General features: G+C 43.9%; 1 protein-coding gene across 1 annotated transcript in view; it reads left to right on the top strand.

Annotated features, from left to right (window-relative positions):
* LOC614741 (formin-2) overlaps positions 1–18,315 on the top strand; it is a 357,851-nt gene that overhangs the window by 29,370 nt on the left and 310,166 nt on the right. The window contains exons 2-3 of the mRNA XM_059882644.1: positions 6,919–7,229; positions 7,286–7,503. Of these exons, the coding sequence (XP_059738627.1) occupies positions 6,919–7,229; positions 7,286–7,503 (529 nt within the window). The remainder of the gene's footprint in view (positions 1–6,918; positions 7,230–7,285; positions 7,504–18,315) is intronic.

Raw genomic sequence — 18,315 nt, 5'->3', positions numbered from 1 at the left:
CATCTCATCCTCTGTTGCCCTCTTCTCCTTTTACCTTTAGTCTTTCCCAGCGTCAGTTTTTTTGTTGTTTTTTTTCCCAGTGAGTCAGCTCTTCACACCAGGTGGCCAAAGTATTTGAGCTTCGACTTCAGCATCAGTCCTTCCAATGAATATTCAGGGTCGATTTCCTTTAGGATTGGTTGGTTTGATCTCCTTGCAGTCCAAGAGACTCTCAAGAGTCTTCTCTGGCACCACAGTTTGAAGGCATCAATTCTTTGGTGTTCAGCCTTCTTTAATCACTAGGTATGTTTTATTGCCCCCAAATATAGTTCATACTGGAAGGGTAGTATGATTTCTTTTTTTCCCATTAATTTTCTGTTATTTGTGGCAATTTGATGCACTTGCATTCTCCATTGACATCTACTGAGTTTTACTTTTCTTTTTCCTTTTCATATATTGAATGTGTTTGAATGATTATTCTATAATAACATGACTTCTGATGACTGTATAGTAAGCTGTCATCTATATAAAACTATCATTCATTTTAATCTATGTTTTTGTATTTGGACATTTCATTTTTTTTTTTTTTACTAGTAACAAGCCATTTTTTACTGTACCAGGAACTGTGCTGAGAAGTTTACATGTGTTACCTCATCTAATCTTCACAGTAATCTTGTGATGCTTCATTTTGGTCATTTATCTGTGATAGATTTTCCAGAGTTGGAACTTGGCAGTCAAGGGGTGAATTTTGACAGATTACTGATGCATGTGGCCAAATCTCCCCCTCCAGTTATCCCAGCCAGTGCTGATGCCCTCTTATGGGTCTCAGGCTTCCTTGAGTCCAAATGAAGGATCCCGGAGGAAATAGAGCTCACTGCCGGTTTGGTGGTTCTTGAAAATTCCACATTCTTTCCCAGGCTGCCTGTTTTAGGATACAGTTCTTAGGGTCTTCATGTAGATGCCTGAAGCATTCCAAGGAGGAGTCCTTTTGCTGTCCTCCTGATGCCATCAAGAAGGCCTTCCCAGTTTTAAGGGGCAGAGTGTGTGCAGACAGGTTAGACTATAGGAGAGAAAAATGGGAAGAGTGGAGTGGAGGCCATGGGATGAGCCCTGAAGCATGTGTACTTAACACACTTAGCAGAGAAGCCAGTAAGGGCTTCAGGAGACCGTGGCTGGCAAGGTGGAGGCAATGGAGCATCAGAGGATGAGAGGAAGGTGTTCTAAGGAGTCAGAGTGAGTCAACAGTGAGAACGTTCTGAGGGCATGGACATGGAGTGAGAATGTCTTTGGTGTCATGCTGGTTACCGGTGTCTATTGCACTCAGGATGGCGGCCAGATTAGGCTTGTCAGTGCAGAGTGGACCGAACCAGGAAGAGGGGCCAGAGGTAGCAGGTGTCGGTAATTCTAGCTCGCAGGCTTTCCTTTTTTTCCCTCTAGTATTTATCTATTTATTTAGCTGCACTGGGTCTTAGTTGCAGCATGTCTGACCAAGGATTGAACCCTTCATCCCTGCATTAAGAGTGTAGAGTCTTACCCACTGGACCACCAGGCAAGTTTCTGGCAGGTTTTTTTCTAATTGAAGTATAGTTGATTTACAATATTATGTTAGTTTCAGGTATACCATACAGTAAATCTGTACTTTTGCAGATTGTAGATTATTACAAGATATTGGGGACAATTCCCTGTGCTATACAGTAAAGCCTTATTCTTATCTATTTTATGTATGATAGTTTGTGTTCATTAATCTCATGCCCCAAATTTCCCCACTTTCCCCACTCCTTCATAACTATAAGTTTGTTTTCTGTGTCTGTGAGTCTGTTTCTGGTTTTTACACATTCACTTGTATTATGTTTTAGATTCCACATGTAAGTGATATCATATAGTATTTGTCCTTCTTTCTGACTTATTTCACAAAACATAATACACTCTAGGTCCATCCATGTTGCTGCAAATGGCATTATCGCATTCTTTCTATGGCTGAGGAACATTCCATTGTATATCCGTGCCACATCTTCTTTATCCATCAACGGACCTTTAGGTTGCTTCTACGTCTTGGCTATTATAAATAGTGCTGCTGTGAACGTAGGAATGCACGTATCGTTTTGAATCATTTTTCCGGGATATATGCCTAGCTGTGGAATTGCTGAGTCATATGGTAGTTCTGTTTTTAGTTTTTGAGAAACCTCCATACTGTTTTTCATTGTGGCTACACCAATTTACATTCCCACTAACAGTGTACGAAGGTTCCCTTTTCTCCACATCTTCTTCAATACTTTGTTGTTTGTAGACTTTCTCATGATATAGCTAGCATTTTTGATGTGAAAGGAAGCCAAGAAATAGGACAGTAGCTGGTAGTAGGGAATGACGTGGGGTCAGGGAGACTTTTTAAAAAATTAATGTATTTGAGATTCTGGAAATGTCTGGTCAAGAAGGGCATGTTCATGATTCAGAGAGAAGGAACAGTTAAAGAGTGAAGTTTCATGCATGCAGCAAAGAATTCGATTCAGGACACAAAGGGAAGAACTTGCTTTTGTCTGGAGCAGGGTGTCCACAGTGAAGAGGAGGCAGAAGGAGGTGCTGCTGCTGCTGCTAAGTCGCTTCAGTCATGTCCGACTCTGGAGACCCCATAGACGGCAGCCCACCAGGCTCCGTCGTCCCTGGGATTCTCCAGGCAAGAACACTGGAGTGGCTTGCCATTTCCTTCTCCAGTGCATGAAAGTGAAAAGTGAAAGTGAAGTCGCTCAGTCGTGTCCAGCCCTCAGCGACCCCATGGACTGCAGCCCACCAGGCTCCTCCGTCCTGGGATCCTCCAGGCAAGAGTTTTGGAGTGGGGTGCCATTGGAGGTGCAGGGGTGGGTATTCCAAGTATACACAGTCCCAGATTCTTCCATGTTTTCAGTGAATAAGACTTTGTAAAAACTTTGAGAAGTTCATCATCTCACTGGAAAGAGTGGTTTGAGGGAGGTAACTGGAAGCTGAGTTGAGAATGCAGAGCAGGGTTGAGCCTTACTGAGGTTTATAGTTAAGATGGTAAAGTGAGAACAGGTAGCACATGTGTCTTACATGGTGTTGAGGTGCTGAGGTATAGGCAGGGGACAGGGGGACAGCCAGGCTGATGTGACAGGGAGAGAGGGACTGGGGTGCTGGGATGTGAAGGCTTGGCTGTGGTGGTAGAGTCTAGACTGACCTGCTGAGCAGGGGAGTGACCTCACATGTGACCGTGACTGATTCACCAGAGCCAGAAGGTCGTGGTTGGGGATTAGATATCCATGTATTGATTCATTGGTGATCAAACATGAATTGGTGATTCCGTGTCAGGCCTTCCTTGAAGTTTTGGGGAAACGTGTTGAATAGACTCAGGCATCTGTTGAAATGGAGCTGACATTCCACGAGGAGGAATGGTCTGAGACTCACGTGAGTTTAGGGCCCAAGTGCTCTCTGAAAGATGGAGGGGGTCTTGGGAAAGGGTGGTAGGTGCCGTTTTATTATTTTTAAAAATCTTATTATAGTTGATTTATAACATTGTGTTCATTTCTGATGTGTGTGCATGCATGCTAAGTTGCTTCAGTTGTGTCCAACTCTTTGCAACCCTATGAACGTAGCCCACCAGGCTCCTCTGTCCAAGGGATTCTTCAGGCAAGAATATTGGAGTGGGTTGCCATGCCCTCCTCCAGGGGATTTTCCTGACCCAGGAATCCAACCGGTGTCTCTTGTATCTTCTGCATTGGCAGGTGGGTTCTTTACCACCTGGGAAGCCCAGTTTCTGATGTATATCCAAGTAATTGTAATTCAGTTATTTATATATATACACACACACACACATTTTTTCAATATTCTGTTCCATTGTGATTTATCACAGAATGTTGAACACAGTTCCCTGCGCTCTATAGTAGGACTTTGTTGTTTATCCATTTGCTATGTAATAGTTTGCAACTGCTCATCCTAACATCCCAATCCTTCTCTCATCCACCTTGGGTGAGCTGTTTTCGGAAAGGGCGGTCAGGAAGGTCTCTGGGTGGAGGTGACAGCTGAGCAGAAACATAGATAAAGTGAGAGAGGGTGGGTCTTACAGATATCCTGGGCAGAGCGCTTTGGTGCTCTGCCAACCCCAGGGAGGGCTCTTAGGTGCTGGTGGGGGAAGTGGTAAGTGAGCTGGGGGTGGAGTGGGGGAGACAGAGGACACAGGAGGTGGGATCTTTTTCAGTCATGGCTTCAACCCAAGGGTGACAGAGAGCCCTGAGGGCTGAGTGAGCTCAGACCCATCCTGACTTCCTGGTGCAAGCAGTCAAGCTCCCAGTGGTGGACAAGATGGTTTCTGTGGGGGTACAGGAGGCACGGGAGGCAGGGCTCAAGGTCCCGGGTGAGTTATCTTCCTAAGTGCAGGTGACAGTGATAGGAGTTGAGGTGGAGACCAGGGTGGTGAGGGATGAGGTGGAGGACTTAGTCGGGGAGAGAAGGACCAGAGGGAGTGGATGCAAAAGGAAGAACAAGGAGAGTTTCAAGAGAACAGAGGGTTTTGAAGGAGTCAGGTCATTTCAGAATTGCTTGTGGGATCGAGAACCCCATCTCCCCCACTCCCTGTCCCTGAGATGTGTGGGATTTGATATAAATGTCTCCATCTAAGAGGCTTGTGAGAGGAAGCCTCCAGGGCACCTGGGCTGTTGTGAACACAGGGTGAGTTTGCCACAGAAAAAGCTGGAGAGCTGGAGGTGGGATCCCATGGTGCTGTGGCACGATGGCCTTCACCACACGCTCAGGGCTGGAAGCTGCAGCTGAGATGCTCAGGGCTGGAAGCTGCAGCTGAGATGCTCAGGTTGAAGGGTGTTTGGTCCTCAGGGCATGAAGCTCTGGCACTGTGCTTCCCTCTTTCCCAGACTGCTCCCCAACCACTTTAAAAAATATATGTTGTTTTGGCTGTGCTGGGTCTTCATGGCTGCATAGAGGCTTTCTCTAGTTGCATGAGCAGGGGCCTACTCTTTGTTGAGTCTTCTCACTGGTGGCGTCTCTTACAGTGGAGACAGGTTTTAGGATGCGTGAGCTTGTGTAGTTTCAGCTGGTGGACTCGGTAGTTGCGGTGCCCGGGCTTAGTTGCTTTGCAGCATGTGGAATCCTCCTGGATCAGGGATTGAACCTGTGTCTCCTGCATTGCCAGATGGATTCTTAACCATTGGACCACTAGGGAAGCCCTCTCCCCACTTTTGATAATTTTTTGACTCGATGCACACACACACATTTTTTTCACTCTTGGACATACACACACAAACACAAGACCTGGTCTCCCTTGTTTTCTTTCATATACAAGATTGAGTTATAGGAAAGAGAATTAATTAGTCTTCTGACCATTTGCAGGCCTACTGTAAGATGTATTTATAAAATGGGTTTATTGTAATAATAATCAATCACTTGAGAACTGAGGAATATGGTTTCCTAAGTGTGGATCCAGTGAGGTGCAGACAAATTTAAGTTCTATAGGGAAAAAACTTTTTATTTCCCCTCAGAAAATGTCCTGGGAGACCAGATGTTCTCTACTGACCTACAAGAATGGAGAAAACAGAGCCTCTTCTGCCCTGTTCTGTTATTCTGTGTATCAGAAGTAGATCTTGACTCTTTAGTTTTTGTTTTACAAACAGCAACAAGAAGAGACACAAAAATTGTGTGGCTACTGTCCTGCAGAGCTGAGTGTGTATATGTTTGAAATTTATATGTGACTGATATGTAGAGCTGGGCCTGGCTTTCACAGACCCAAGCTGAAAATGCTTTTTACATTTTAAAAGTTTTTCAAAATAAAACCCAAACAAGGAAGAACATAAGCAGAGGGTTTCCATAACCCTTAACGCCTAAAATATTTACTCTTTGGTTATTTACAGAGAGTTTTCTAACCATGGTCTAGACTGATAATTCATTTCCAGATCCGACCATGACGTGAACAAGTCTTTGCCAAAGAATCGTTGCATTGTATTCATTCAGAAATCCTAAAAGTATTCACTGATGCTTCTTATGTGCAAGTGGCCAGGTTTGCAGGATGTCTGCCTGCTGTCAGAGAGTTTATGTTTTAGTAAGGGAGGCAGCAGAGAAGGCGATGGCACCCCACTCCGGTACTTTTGCCTGGAAAATCCTGTGGAAGGAGGAGCCTGGTAGGCTGCAGTCCATGGGGTCATGAAGAGTCAGACACGACTGAGCAACTTCACTTTGACTTTTCACTTTCATGCATTGGAGAAGGAAATGGCAACCCACTCCAGTGTTCTTGCCTGGAAAATCCCAGGGGTGGGGGAGCCTGGTGGGCTGCCATCTATGGGGTTGCACAGAGTTGGACACGACTGAAGTGACTTAGCAGCAGCAGCAAGGAAGGCAGACATTAAACAAATAATTGCACAAATAATTAACTAAAATAATTAATGACAGAGGAGCTTTGAAGGCTGCCAAAAGAGGGCAGATGGGGGTCTCTGGGAGCTTTTCTGGATAAGTGGCTTTAACCTAAATTTGAAGGTTGAACCTGCTCATAGAGGAGGGGCAGGAGCAGGGCAGGAACTGAGCAACAGTTGGTGGCCTGGAAGGAGACTTCCTGTTCCTTCCACCATAGTCAGTCAGCATGAAGCCAGCGGGATCATTTCCGAAGGGTAGTAAGTTAGAGAGTGAATTGTGTCAGGACAGATGAGGGACTGGGCCTGTGGGTCTTGGCTCTGGGTGACCAGTGACAGGCGGACTCCTGGATCCCCCTCCCCAGAGTCCTGCTCTCTCCATGACCAAGACCCAGAGCTCTGGGACCAGTGGGCCCAGACACTGCTGGTGTCTCCTCTCTGTGTGCTTCTCTTCTCTAGTCTCTTCTAGGAAACTAACAAAGGTCTGACATGTGGTGTTTCTGGGGCGCACGTGAGGAAATGTTGCGTTTCTGTCACTTCAGGGTGACGTTTTCTGCTGGGTAGCCCTCTCCGCTTCCAGGGGCTGGTGCCTGTCTCCCTCTCACCCCCTGCCCTGCCCCCCGCCCACCGTCGCCATACAAGACTGTGAATATCAGCCACTGACATTTCTTAGCCCGAATGGGGGCTCCTGGCTGCCTCCTCAGAGAGCCTTTGGCGACGGCAGGAGGATTTCCAAGCTGCTATGCGGCTTCTTCACAGAGCAGAAGATGGACGGCCCATCGCATGGCCTCTTTGTCTTTGGGGGCAGGAGGTGTTGGGGGATGGGAGACCCTGAGGCGACCTTCCCCGTGTGGTACCTGGGCCGCCCACAGAGTCCTCTCTGCGCACGGCGTAGCCTGGGCAATGGCGCCGCACCAGCTGTGTTTCCGCCTCTCCTCAGGGAGTCTGAGCTGGGGACCTGCCAGTGCTCCTGCCTAACGACCGTGTCTCACCTGCAGGGAGAACTCTGCTGGAGAAGCTGTTCAGCCAGCAGGAGAACGGGCCTCCAGAAGAAGCAGAGAAGTTCTGCTCGCGGATCATTGCCATGGGGCTCCTCCTTCCTTTCAGCGACTGCTTCCGGGAACCGTGCGGGCAGAACGCCCAGTCCAGCTCAGCTCCGTTTGATGTAAGTAGGAGAGTTCACAGGACTCGATGACTGAGAGGCAGCTGCAGTGGCAACAGCGGCTCTGATGTGTGTCTGCCCTTCGCCCCACGTTCATGCGATGCAGGCCTCCCTGCCCCTGCCCCTTCCCCACGACAGCTTAACACTTGTGTTTCCTTTCTGACGAGATTCTTAAGTATATTTGCCAAACTTCCTTTTCTTAACACATGGCCACTCTCAGCAGTTTTCTAGCCTTCTTTAACCAGTGATGGGTTTTGAGTGGCTCTGAGTCAGTGTTTCCGACTTTACTGGTCATGGATGTACCTTCAGAAGCAGCTCGGAGGCTGGAAGCTTTGTTCCCAGAGGCGGCAGGTTTCTGAGGGCCTTACAGCGCTATTCCCATGTGTTCACAGCTCATCTGTGTACCGACTGTTGACACGAAGCAGTCCTGTCTGCTTTCTCCCCGGCTCCCACTCACCAAGAGGGTTAATTCTGCAGAACAATCATTCCCGGCTGTTTCATAATGCATAACAAATGACAGCATAGCTGGGTTTTTGCTTTCAAGCCAGAGTATTGCTCATCTTCCTCAGGTATGTGGTACATGTGTGACCTTGGGGGCTGTAATGAGTGGGCATCTAAAGCCAGATGTGTGAGAATTCCCACAGAGGATTCTCTCATGAGGAAAGTGGAGAAGCTCGGCTCCCTGTGTGGAGCACGGAGTTTGTGCCATAGAGGAGTGGGTCTCATCCATGTGGGCTGCTTATGCCTGTGCCCTGCTTCTGATTGCACCCGTGTCTCCTCTGTGTGTGTGTACCATTGAACAAGGGTGCTGTAGTGAGGAGTGCAGAGAGATACTGGAAATGAGCCCTGGTTGAGATCAAGAAGAGAGAGTAAATCCCAAAATGTCCATATGCATCTGCTTTTTTTTTTTCCCCCTTGCTATCCTTTACCCATCACAGCTGTGGTCTCCCTTCAGTTTTAGGAAAATGAACCACATAAAATATTGTGAGATCTTCTTAATACTTCCCATGTGAACGAAGATTCCCTGGGATGTACTGGGATTTGTGAGGCTTTCTTCTTAAGATTGACTGATCTATCCATCCATCCATCATCTATCATCCATCTCTGTATATATCCTGACTATATCAATCTGTATCTATCACTTATTATCTCCATCCATCCATTCATCCATCCACCCATCTGTCTATCTGTCTGTATGTCCATTCATGACATAGCAGTTAACCATTGCTCAGTAAATCTTTTTCTTGTGTGAGAAGAATTGGATAACTAAAAACTTTTCCTCCCTTTCCCTTTTTGAGAGCTGTGTGTGTTATTACAGGGGTAGAACCTGGAGACTGTTGTGGCCTAAAAGTTTTAGTGAGCTGTGTTCTAGGAGATATATCAATTTGCAACTACAAATTAAAATAAATATGGATAAAGGCCAATACTTATCACTCCTAACACTTGCTTTTTGATTAAAACTATTCCCAAGTTGACTGCATTTTCTTCCCTTAAAGCTCAGAAATAAAGTCTGTTGTTTAGTTGCTCAGTCATGTCTGACTCTTTGCAACCCCATGGACAGTAGCCCACCAGGCTCCTCTGTCCATGGGATTCTCCAGGCAAGAACACTGGAGCGGGTTTCCTTCTCCAGGGGAAATAAAGTCTATCAGTCTATTAATGTGGAATTGAAATAAACTGAAAAGAGTAATCCTATTTCTCCTTTTATAAAAAATCACTGAACTAGTACTTTCTTGCTCCTCACCGCTCTCTATTCTTATGCTAGAGAGCCTAGTAACCCCTCCCAGCCTGGTCATTGGAGGGCAGCTGGGTATGGCATAAAGAGTGAAAAGCAAAATAAATGCAGCCCCTTACTATAGTATGAAGTAATTTCCTCAGAGTGGGGAATTTCTTTCTCCAACTTTGTGCAGTTGCATTTGCTGACTTTATTTGTTGGCTCTGTGCTACCTCTCCAACCCCGCCCTCCGCGCCCACTCCCCCAAGTCAAACCTAACTCGAAACAAGAAACGTTATTTCATATATTTAAATGGCATATCAACAACAGAAGTGTGCACTCACTGTATGCACAATCGCTGTTTTTCTTCAAAGCCTGGGAGAGGAATCAATATAAACAGATCTTAGTAGGGGAAGCGGGAAGAATGCACTTTCTGTGGGGAGAGGAGTTTCTGATAATTAGCCTCTCTGCTGGCTTCCAGCTGGAAAGATTCTCTGCTCTTGGGAGATTTTCTAACCAGCAGTTCTCTTGAGGACAGTTGTCCTTTGAGACAGACCAGCCTGTGGGTATAAGCTCACGAGGGCCCTCTTCCCACCCCCACCTTTGCTTCCTTCCCTGAGGGCACTCCCGCCCCCATCTCCATCCATACAGATCCCAGCACAGGGCTTACATCTGGATCTGGAGAGCATCCTCATGCAGTTTATGGACTGACCTATTTCAGTCAACCCTCTTGGTTTAGTCCCAGTTATTTTATACATTTTTAGGGCCTAATATTTTGCTTTAGAAATGCTACAGAAAATATGAAAGGATTTAACATTCTCCCTTACCTTTTCACTGGGTTAAAATTTCAAGAATACTGAAAGGCAAAGGTCTTTGAGTGATAATGTTCATTCATTCACATATGTTTACTGAACGCATTCTACATGCCACACAGTGTTCTAGGCTCCAGAGAGAGATTACTGAGCCAGGTCCTGTTCTCCTGAATTACACTCTTCGCAGTGGGATGAGACACTTAAGACACAAACACAAGCCCAGATGAAAGTATAGATAATGAATTCATGTCAGATTCTGATAAGTGCAGTGAAGGAAGTCAACCAGGGGAATATGGTCAGTGATGGGCGTGGGGTGGGGAGAGTGTAGATTGGGGCCCCACAGGTAATGTCTGGAGCGCTAAGGAGAGGTTGGAGGGAAGGTCCCCTCAGGAGCCCAGTAGCAAGCACAAAGGCCCTGAGAGGGATGTGGGCATGGCATGAGGACCTGCATAGCCACTGTTTCTGGACACAAGGTCAGAAGGGACTCTTGAGCCAGGACTTTTGAGGTCTTGAAAGTAATGGAAGGAAAATGTGTGTTTTTAAAAAATTAATTAATTAAATTTAATTGGAGGCTAATTACTTTACAGTATTGTGGTGGTTTTTGCCATACATTGACATGAATCAGCCATGGGTGTACATGTGTCCCTCATCCCGAATCCCCCTCCCAGCTCCCTCCCCATCCCATCCCTCAGGGTTGTCCCAGTGCATCGGCTTTGTGTGCCATGTTTCATGCATGGAACTTGGATTGGTTGTCTATTTCACATATGGTAATATATATGTTTCAATGCTATTCTCTCAAATCATCCCACCATCTCCTTCTCCCACACAGTCCAAAAGTCTGTTCTTTACATCTGTGTCTCTTTTGCTGTCTCGCATATAGGGTCATCATTACCATCTTTATAAATTTTGTATATATGCATTAATATACTGTATTGGTGTTTTTCTTTCTGACTTACTTCACTCTGTATAATAGGCTCCAGTTTCATACACCTCATTAGAACTGATTCAAATGTGTTCTTTTTAATAACTGAGTAATATCCCATTGTTTATATGTACCACAACTTTCTTATCCATTCATCTGCGGAATGGACATCTAGGTTGCTTCCATGTCCTAACTATTGTAAACAGTGCTGAGATGAACATTGGGGTACACATGTTTCTTTCAATTCTGGTTTCCTTAGTGTATATGCCCAGCAGTGGGATGGCTGGGTCATATGGCAGATCTATTTTCAGTTTTTTAAGGAATCGCCACACTGTTCTCCATAGTGTCTGTACTAGTTTGCATTCCCACCAACAGTGTAAGAGGGTTCCCTTTTCTCCATACCCTCGCCAGCATTTATTGTTTATAGACGTTTTGATAGCAGCCATTCTGACCGGTGTGAGAGGCTACCTCATTGTGGTTTTGATTTGCATTTCTCTGATAATAAGTGATGTTGAGCATCTTTTCATGTGTTTGTTAGCCATCTGTATGTCTTCTTTGGAAAAATGTCTGTTTAGTTCTTTGGCCCATTTTTTGATTGGGTCGTTTATTTTTCTGGTATTGAGCTACATGAGCTGTTTGTATATATTTTGAGATTAATTCTTTGTCAGTTGCTTTGTTTGCTATTTTTTCTCCCACTCTATGAGGCCACCATCACCCTAATACCAAAACCAGACAAAGATGCCACAAAAAAGAAAACTGGCCAATATCACTGATGAACATTTATGCAAAAATCCTCAGCAAAATTCTAGCAAACAGAATCTAACAACATATTAAAAAGATTATACATCATGAGAAAGTGAGCTTATCCCAGGGATGCAAGGATTCCTCAATATTTGCAAATCAATTGATGTGATACACCACATTAACAAATTGAAGGGTAAAAACCATATGATTATCTCAATAGATGCAGAGAAAGCCTTTGACAAAATTCAACACCCATTTATGATAAAAACTCCAGAAAGCAGGCATAGAAGGAACATACTTCAGCAAAATAAAAGCCATGTATGATAAACCCACAGCAAACATTATCCTCGGTGGCAAAAAATTGAAAGCATTTCCCCTAAAGTCAGAAGCAAGACAAGGATGTTGAATAGCAGTGGTGGGAGTGGGCACCCTTGTCTTGTTCCTGACTTTAGGGGAATTGGTTTCAATTTTTCACCATTGAGGATAACGTTTGCTGTAGGTTTATCAAATATGGCTTTTATTATGTTGAAGTATGTTCCTTCTATGCCTGCTTTCTGGAGGGGTTTTTTTTTTTTTTTTTCCCATAAATAGATGTTGAATTTTGTCAAAGGCTTTCTCTGCATCTACTGAGGTAATTATATGGTTTTTATCTTTTAATTTGTTAATGTGGTGTATCACTTTGATTGATTTGTGGATATTGAAGAATCCTTGAATCCCTGGGATAAAGCCCACTTGGTCATGAGGCATGATCTTTTTAATATGTTGTTGGATTCTGTTTGCTAGAATTTTGTTGAGGATTTTTGCATGTATGTTCATTAGTGATATTGGCCTGTAGTTTTCTTTTTTTGTGGCATATTTATCTGGTTTTGGTATTAGGGTGATGATGGCCTCATAGAACGAGTTTGGCAGTTTATCTTCCTCTGCAATTTTCTGGAGGAGTTTGAGTAGGATAGGTGTTAGCCCTTCTCTAAATTTTTGGTAGAATTCACCTGTGAAGCCATCTGGTTCTGGGCTTTTGTGTTGGAAGATTTTTGATTACAGTTTTGATTTCCAAGCTTGTGATGGGTCTGTAAAGATTTTCTATTTCTTCCTGGTTCAGTTTTGGAAGGTTATTCTTTTCTAAGAATTTTTCCATTTCTTCCAAGTTGTCCTATTTATTGGCATATGGTTGCTGATAGTCATCTCTTATGATCCTTTGTATTTCTGTGTTGTCTGTTGTGATCTCTCCATTTTCATTTCTAATTTTGTTTATTTGATTCTTCTCCCTTTGTTTCTTGATGAGTCTGGCTAATGGTTTGCCTATTTTATTTATCTTCTCAAAGAACCAGCTGTTCGTTTTGTTGAGTTTTGGCATAGTCTCCATTGTTTCTTTTTCATTTATTTCTACCCTAATTTTTATGATTTCTTTCCTTCTACTAACCCTGGGGTTCTTCATTTCTTCTTTTCCTAGTTGCTTTAGATGTGAAGTTAGGTTATTTATTTGATTTTTCTCTTGTTTCCTGAGGTAAGTTTGTATTGCTATGAACCTTCCCCTTAGCACTGCTTTTACTGAATCCCAGAGGTTTTGGGTTGTTGTGTTTTCATTTTCATTCATTTCTATGCATATTTTGATTTCATCTGTGATTTGTTGGTTATTCAGAAGCATGTTGTTTAGCCTCCATATGTTTGTATTTTTAATGTTTTTTTTTTCCAGTATTGACATCTAATCTTACCACATTGTGATCAGAAAAGATGCTTGAAATGATTTTAGTTTTTTTGAATTTACCAAGGCTAGATTTATTGCCCAGGATGTGATCTATCCTGGAGAATGTTCTGTGTGCACTTGAGAAAAAGGTGAAATTCATTATTTTGGGGTGAAATGTCCTATAGATATCAATTAGGTCTAACCGGTCCATTGTATCATTTAAAGTTTGTGTTTCCTTGTTAATTTTCTGTTTAGTTGATCTAGCCATAGGTGTGAGTGGGTATTAAAGTCTCCCACTATTACTGTGTTACTGTTAATTTCCCCTTTCATACTTGTTAGCATTTGCCTTACATATTGCAGTGCTCCTATGTTGGGTGCATATATATTTATAATTGTTATATCTTCTTCTTCGATTGATCCTTTGATCATTATGTAGTGTCCTTCTTTGTCTCTTTTCATGGCTTTTATTTCAAAGTCTATTTTATCTGATATGAGTATTGCTACTCCTCTCCTCTTTTGGTCTCCATTTGCATGAAATATCTTTTTCTAGCCCTTCACTTTCAGTCTGTATGTGTCCCTTGGCTTGAGGTGGGTGTCTTGTAGACAGCATATACAGGGGTCTTGTTTTTGTATCCATTCAGCCAGTCATTGTCTTTTTTTGGGGTATTCAACCCATTTACATTTAAGATAATTATTGATAAGTATGATCCCATTGCCATTTACTTGTTGTTTTGGGTTCCAGTTTATAAACCTTTTCTGTGTTTCCTGTCTAGAGAAGATCCTTTAGCATTTGTTGAGCTGGTTTGGTGGTGCTGAATCCTCCCAGCTTTTGCTTGTCTGTGAAGCTTTTGATTTCTCCTTCATATTTGAATGAGATCCTTGCTGGGTACAGTAATCTGGGTTGTAGGTTTTTCTCATTCATCACTTTAAGTATGTCCTGCCATTCCTTTCTGGCCTGAAGAGTTTCTATTGAATGATCAGCTGTTTTCCTTATGGGGATCCCCTTGTGTGTTATTTGTGGCTTTTCTCTTGCTGCTTTTAATGTTTGTTCTTTGTGTTTGATCTTTGTTAATTTGATTAATATGCGTCTTGGGGTGTTTTGCCTTGGGTTTATCCTGTTTGGGACTCTCTGGGTTTCTTGGACTTGGGTGAATATTTCCTTCCCCATTTTAGGGAAGTTTTCAACAATTATCTCTTCTCGTATTTTCTCATGGCCTTTCTTTTTGTACTCTTCTTCTGGGACTCCTATGATTCAAGTGTTGGGGCATTTAACATTGTCACAGAGGTCTCTGAAGTTATCCTCATTTCTTTTAATTCTTTCTTCTGTTTTCCTCCCTGCTTCATTTATTTCCACCATTCTATCTTTCACCTCACTTATCCTTTCTTCTGCCTCAGCTGTTCTACAGTTGTTTCCCTCCAGAGTTCTTTTGCTCTCAGTTGTTGCATTATTCATTATTGATTGACTCTTCTTTATTTCTTCTAGGTCCTTGTTAAACATTTCTTGCATCTTCTCATTCCTTGTCTCTAGTCTATTTATCTGTAACTCCATTTTGTTTTCAAGATTTTGGATCATCTTTACTATCATTATTCTGAATTCTTTTTCCTCTTTTGATTGGTTTGGTGGGCATTTATCATGTTCCTTACCTGCTGAATATTTCTCTGCCTTTTCATTTTGTTTAGATTGCTGTGTTTGGGGTGACCTTTCTGTAGGCTGGAAATTTGTTGTTCCTTTTTATTGTGGAGGTTGCTCCCTGTGAGTGGGGTTGGACTAGTGGCTTGTCAAGGTTTGCTGGTTAGGGAAGCTTGTATCTGTGTTCTGGTTGGTGAAGCTGGATCTCTTCTCTCTGGAGTGCAATGAAGTGTTCAGTAGTGAGTTTTGGGGTGTCTATGGGTTTGGCATGACTTTGGGAAGCCTGTATTTTAATGTTCAGGGCTGTGTTCCTATGTTGCTGGAGAATTAGCATGGTATGTCTTGCTCTGGAACTTGTTGGCTTTTGGGTGGAGCTTGGCTTCAGTGTAGGTATGGAGGCTTTTTGGTGAGCTCTTGTCAATTAATGTTCGTGGAATCAGGAGTTTCCTGGTGTTCTCAAGTTTTGGATTTAAGCCTCCTGCCTCTGGCTTTCAGTCTTATTCTTACAGTAGCCTCAACACTTCTCCATCCATATAGTACAGATGATAAAACATCTAGGTTAATGGTGAAAAGATTCTCTACAGTGAAGGACACCCAGAGAGGTTCACAGAGTTACGTGGAGAAGAGAAGAGGGGGGAGGGAGATAGAGGTGACCAGGAGGAAAAGAGGAGGAGTCAAAAGGGGAGAGGCCAATGTAGCCAGTAATCAGTTCCCTAAGTGTTCTCCACAGCCCAGAACACCTAGAGAGATTCACAGACTGAAGTAGAGAAGAGAAGGAGGAGGGAGGAGATCGAGGTGACCAGGGGGAGAAAAGGGAGAGTCAAAAGGGGAGAGAGCAATCAAGCCAGTAATCACACCCCTAAGAGAAAATGGATGCTGAAGATTAGATTCTTAAAGGTACAAAATTGATAACAAATACCAAAAAGCAAAGATTAAAAATCTAGAGTAGAGGTTACACTCTCAAAAATACAATATTAAAAATACAAAACAAAATCAATAATAAAAACTATAAAATATATATATATGAAATTTGCTTTAAAAATAGGGTCTTTTTTGCAAGGTTGCTGCTGCTGCTGCTAAGTCGCTTCAGTCGTGTCCGACTCTGTGCGACCCCATAGACGGCAGCCCACCAGGCTCCCCCATCCCTGGGATTCTCCAGGCAAGAACACTGGAGTGGGTTGCCATTTCCTTCTCCAATGCATGAAAGTGAAAAGTGAAAGTGAAGTCGCTCAGTCGTGTCCGACCCTCAGCGACCCCATGGACTGCGGCCTACCAGGCTCCTCCGTCCATGGGATTTTCCAGGCAAGAGTACTAGAATTGGGTGCCATTGCCTTCTCCGTAATAGGTTATAAAAAATGAAAATTAAAGGACTAATAAAAAAACTTAAAAAAATTTTTTAATGATAATAATAAAAATATATATAGGGAATTTCTCTGGAGCTGTTGTGGGCAGTGTGGGGGTCAGTTCAGTTTCAGATAGCTCCTTGTTCCACCTTGAGAAGACTCAAGGTCTACAGGCTCCTTCCAATGCTTAGTCAATATTAACTACAGGATTTTAATCTGTTGCACCTGTCGCTTCCAGAGTGCTTCCTCTTCTTTGTTTATTTTGGCTTCCTGTCTTTCCAAGTCTATTCAGTGTCTACTTTCCGCCCTGACACAAGGGGGCAAAGAAGGTCACTTAGTTAGGTTCACTTGTTCAGTTGTGTTGTGGGGAGGGAGGAACACAGCAAACAAATACCACTGGCGTGTGTGGGGAGTGCTCACAGTGTATGGACCACAGTGGATTTGCCCCAGCTCATGGCGGCATGTGCTTTCTTGGTCTACACTGCTCAGGTTTCAGGTTGCTCAGCAGGGGCACTGTCCAAAGCGGACGCTGTGTTTTGTGCACTTCCCAGGTCTGAGCTGCTCAGGTTCAGGTTCTCGGGTACTTCACAGGAGCACAGACTTGGTTGGGCATGCGTTTTGTGCCCTTCCCAGGTCCAAGTGGCTCACCAGGTGCGTGGCATGCACACTGTCCCAGGTGGGTCGTGCATCTTAATCACCTCCCCAGTCCCAGCCGGTCGGGAGCACCGTCTCAGGTGTGCTGTGTGTCTCCTCTGGGGAGCTGATCTCAGACTGCGGCCCTCCTGGCAGATGTCAACCGTTCAGGAGCCCAGGACGACTTGGTTAGCAACTGGGAGCCTGCTCACAGTTTGGTGGAGGATGCTGGTCTCTGGGGCTGAGGTTGGAGTAGCCCCTTGCCTTCCGGCTCAGATGTCACCCACCTGCCTCTCTGCCTCCTGCGGCAGGGGAGGGGCCTGTACGCAGCAGGCCAGCTCTCCTTTGGTATTCACTCAATCCTTTGTTCTTTGAGAGGGCCAGGCTGTGCATTAGGTTAGAGCCTTTTGTGGGAAAGTTTTTTTTTTTCTCTCTCTCTCTCTGGCTACCCCACAGTTTGGGTTGCTATCTCAGGTTAGTTCCCTCAGATTGTTCTCAGGGCATTCCGGCCCGGTCCTTACCCTAACCATGCAACCCGTGCCTCCCTGTCCAGTCCCCAGTTGCTTGTGGCCAACACGAGCATCTGGGCTACTTCTCTGCTGGGAGTTGCAGTTAGGTGCATATTCTATGTGTGTGTGTATTTTTTTTTTTTTCTTTTCCTGCCGGTTATGTTGCCCTCTGAGATTCCAAAACTCCCCACAGACCTGCCAGTGAGAGGGTTTCCTGCTGTTTGGAAACTTCTCCTCCTTCACAACTCCCTCCCCAGAGCAGGTCTCCATCCCTAACTCTTTTGTCTCTCTTTTTGTCTTCTATATTTTGTTCTACCTCCTTTCAAAGAGAATGGGCTGCCTTTCTGGGTGCCTGGTGTCCTCCACCAGTGTTCAGAAGTTGTTTTGTGGAAGTTGCTCAGCATTCAGATGATCTTTTGATGAATTTGTGGGGGAGAACGTGGTCTCCCCGTCCTATTCCTCCACTATCTTGGTTTTTAAACATTTGTATTTACCACAGGATTGACTGCGTGGTGGTTCACGCTATAACCTCCATGTTTGTAGTCATATGGTTCAGTATGAAGGAGAAGGGTTTTAATACATGTTTTGTTAAATACATGTTTTGAAAATTATTTCTCTGGACTCCATCATTTTAAAGAATGCTCTGTCACTTTTATTTTCATTCTTACAATTTATTGTAATTTGTCCCTGGTTACTTTAGTGAGTGGTTGAACTGTGACTAGCTCTTGTAGGCATCAGTATCTTAACTTCCATACATCTGAATTGAAGCACATATGTTTTGAGGTTATTTTATTTTTTCAACCTGGTGTTTAGTAAATTTCTAATAT

This window comes from Bos taurus, chromosome 28, assembly GCF_002263795.3.
Source record: "Bos taurus isolate L1 Dominette 01449 registration number 42190680 breed Hereford chromosome 28, ARS-UCD2.0, whole genome shotgun sequence".
Classification (NCBI taxonomy): domain Eukaryota; kingdom Metazoa; phylum Chordata; class Mammalia; order Artiodactyla; family Bovidae; genus Bos; species Bos taurus.
The sequence above is the reverse complement of the archived record's forward strand: the minus strand, read 5'-3'. Positions and strand labels throughout refer to the sequence as shown.